The sequence below is a fragment of the Aplysia californica genome, unplaced genomic scaffold (assembly GCF_000002075.1).
Source record: "Aplysia californica isolate F4 #8 unplaced genomic scaffold, AplCal3.0 scaffold00030, whole genome shotgun sequence".
Classification (NCBI taxonomy): domain Eukaryota; kingdom Metazoa; phylum Mollusca; class Gastropoda; order Aplysiida; family Aplysiidae; genus Aplysia; species Aplysia californica.
This window is the reverse complement of record NW_004797300.1, coordinates 706,146-709,631: the sequence shown is the minus strand read 5'-3', so window position 1 is coordinate 709,631 and position 3,486 is coordinate 706,146. Positions and strand designations below refer to the sequence as shown.

Genomic DNA, 3,486 nt, shown 5'->3' with positions numbered 1-3,486 from the left:
GTAGCACTTTTATTAAGACTTTAAACAAGCGAGATAATAATGCCGCATGCCAGCTAAACTAGCGCGTCCTATTCTAAGAGTTAATGGGACACCAAATGAAATTTTAAAAGAATTATTATGATAATAGATGAGCGAGAAATGGCACAGAGAAATGGCGAAACGGTGAATGGTATAGGTTTAACGCCTATCACGACTATTATGGCACCGAGAAAAGTGACAAAGGGTAGGAGGAGGGTGAGGGTGAAGTGAGACGGTACCCTGTTCTGAGGGCAAGACGTTCTTGACTTCCGTCTGGGCGTGGTGCAGCTCTCCTTTACTGAAAGAGCCGATCCTTTCTCTCAGCTCCACCTCCACTTTCTCGTGCTGGATGTCTGAATAAAGTCAGGCGAGGGAGGGGGTTTGGATTTCAAGTTTTCAACTTTACAAACTTCTGTATCAGTATAACTCTGCTCCTGGTTAACATTTCTAAATAAAATTAACATCTGAGTAGAAAAGAAGTTCGTTTAATGAAAAGGAATTTCTTTTACGTTTTATTTTGACACCACCAGCCCCTCCCCCCAAACCCACACCCTTCCCCCAAATCGACATAATTTAGATAATTGAAAAGCCAACCCAGGCTAAGAGGGATACAGCATCCCAGCAGAAAAACCAAGATACTTAATTTTTTTTTAAATGTCTCCCCACTCGGAAAGTCGTAAACACACAAGCCGCCAAACGGCTGAAACACAGACGCTGGAGGTAAAAAAAAATATTTTTTTTAAAGGAATTACATATACAAAACAAAAACAAAAACTATACACCAACACTCCGATTAAAGATATGATATTATTATTATCATGATGAATTTGCTGGGGTTTCGTAGCACTTTTGTTAAGACTTGAAACAAGCGAGATAACAATGCCGCATGCCAGCTAAACTAGCGCGTCCTATTCTAAGAGTTAATGGGACACCAAATGAAATTTTAAAAGAATTATTATGATAATAGATGGGCGAGAAATGGCACAGAGAAATGGCGAAACGGTGAATGGAATAGGTTTAACGCCCCTATCACGACTATTATGGCACCGAGAAAAGCGACAAAGGGTAGGAGGAGGGTGAGGGTGAAGTGAGACGGTACCCTGTTCTGAGGGCAAGACGCTCTTGACCTCCGTCTGGGCGTGGTGCAGCTCTCCTTTACTGAAAGAGCCGATCCTTTCTCTCAGCTCCACCTCCACTTTCTCGTGCTGGATGTCTGAACAAAGTCAGGCGAGGGAGGGGGTTTGGATTTCAAGTTTTCAACTTTACAAACTTCTGTATCAGAATAACTCTGCTCCTGGTTAACATTTCTAAATAAAATTAACATCTGAGTAGAAAAGAAGTTCGTTTAATGAAAAGGAATTTCTTTTACGTTTTCTATTTACACCACCAGCCCCTCCCCCCAAACCCACACCCTTCCCCCAAATCGACATAATTTAGATAATTGAAAAGCCAACCCAGGCTAAGAGGGATACAGCATCCCAGCAGAAAAACCAAGATACTTAATTTTTTTTTTTAATGTCTCCCCACTCGGAAAGTCGTAAACACACAAGCCGCCAAACGGCTGAAACACAGACGCTGGAGGTAAAAAAAAAAAATTTTAAAAAAAGGAATTACCTATACAAAACAAAAACAAAAACTATACACCAACACTCCGATAAAGGATATGATATTATTATCATGATGAATTTGCTGGGGTTTCGTAGCACTTTTATTAAGACTTTAAACAAGCGAGATAACAATGCCGCATGCCAGCTAAACTAGCGCGTCCTATTCTAAGAGTTAATGGGACACCAAATGGAATTTTAAAAGAATTATTATGATAATAGATGGGCGAGAAATGGCACAGAGAAATGGCGAAACGGTGAATGGAATAGGTTTAACGCCCCTATCACGACTATTATGGCACCGAGAAAAGCGACAAAGGGTAGGAGGAGGGTGAGGGTGAAGTGAGACGGTACCCTGTTCTGAGGGCAAGACGTTCTTGACTTCCGTCTGGGCGTGGTGCAGCTCTCCTTTACTGAAAGAGCCGATCCTTTCTCTCAGCTCCACCTCCACTTTCTCGTGCTGGATATCTGAACTCACACAGTCATGTGAGGAAGGCCCGGTGGTGATGGCGTAGATATAAGGGGGAGGTTATAGTATACTTTCATGCAATGATTTTTTTTATAGAAAAGAGATGTACATCGACGCATTAACTGCCGATACATTTAGGGGGAAAGTGCGCCAGATAGCCAGAAACAAACACAAAAAAGGTGACGACAAGAAGTAGGACCTAGCAGAGACGCCTTCCTACCACCTGCATTAAATGAAAATCTGCATCTTCAATATCATGCACTGATCAAATGACGTGCTCTTGTGCATTTATAACAGAAGAGCCAGCATTAACCAGAAGGGCACAGCGCACCAAAGACATGCCAATCGTTCCAGAGAAGACACAATAAACAATTTACACTCTCTGGCTCATTTCGCTCGGTAAGATACACAAAACTCTGACATGCTCAAACAGACGGACATTTTATATATTTATTTTTATTCTTTAAAATCTCAAATAAATCTAAGCCCAAACAGATCTAGGCTCGATTAAGTTTTTGTTCTTGGTGGTCAACCACCAACCCCCCCCCCCCCCCCCCCAAAAAAAAAACAACCAACAACCCCATTTCACATCTATTTGAAAGCAGCAGTGTAGACAACTGATAGGTATCATCAACATACAAAACTACTGTGGCAAAAACATCGTTCTCAGGGGCGGCGCTGTCGATAGCTGGGGATGAAGAGAGCCCGCCACACTGCTATATCAAGCTTAATACAAGGAACAGGAAGGCATAAGGGACCCATTCCGATTTTAAAATATAAAAAAAACATGCTTATTATATTGTAGACTTTAATGAAGAAAAATAAGAAGTGGGATTTCCATTGGAAGAAGACTCCCCAAAAAAGTGTAAAATATTCCACACAGACAGACACCCGAGTTCAGAGTAAAAGAGACAGACAGACAGAGAGACAGACAGGGAGACAGACAGAGAGACAGACAAACAGACAGACAGAGCATACAAATGCATCGACAGAGAAAAAAGCTTGCAATTCAAAACCATGAAACACCCCCACCAAATAAATAAATCAACCAATCACCCATTCAATAAATAATCAAATGACAAATAAGCAAACAAACAAACAAACAAACAAATAACAAAGACAGCATGCAGCAACTCAACAAAGAATAATGCCAACACAAAGAGACGTAATAATTACATAAAATATTATCTCACCTCCGGGGCTGGGCAGCACGCCCTTCTCCTCGGTGGCCGTGGGCTTCAGCTGCTCCTTGTTGAAGGTGCCGATGCGGTCACGGAGTTCTGCCTCTGTCTTTTCCTGGACGATCACTGAGGGAGAGAGAGGAGGGAAATGGGGGAAAAGGTTACTGGCGTGATGGGCACTGCATGGTTTGGTTGTGTGTGTTTGTGTGTGTGT

At 42.0% G+C, this 3,486-nt stretch overlaps 1 protein-coding gene across 1 annotated transcript in view; it reads right to left on the bottom strand.

Moving 5' to 3' along the window:
• LOC101856780 (involucrin) overlaps positions 1 to 3,486 on the bottom strand; it is a gene marked incomplete in the record, with an annotated part of 54,076 nt that overhangs the window by 12,096 nt on the left and 38,494 nt on the right. The window contains 4 exon segments of the mRNA XM_005091434.3: positions 258 to 371; positions 1,118 to 1,231; positions 1,977 to 2,090; positions 3,285 to 3,398. Of these exon segments, the coding sequence (XP_005091491.2) occupies positions 258 to 371; positions 1,118 to 1,231; positions 1,977 to 2,090; positions 3,285 to 3,398 (456 nt within the window).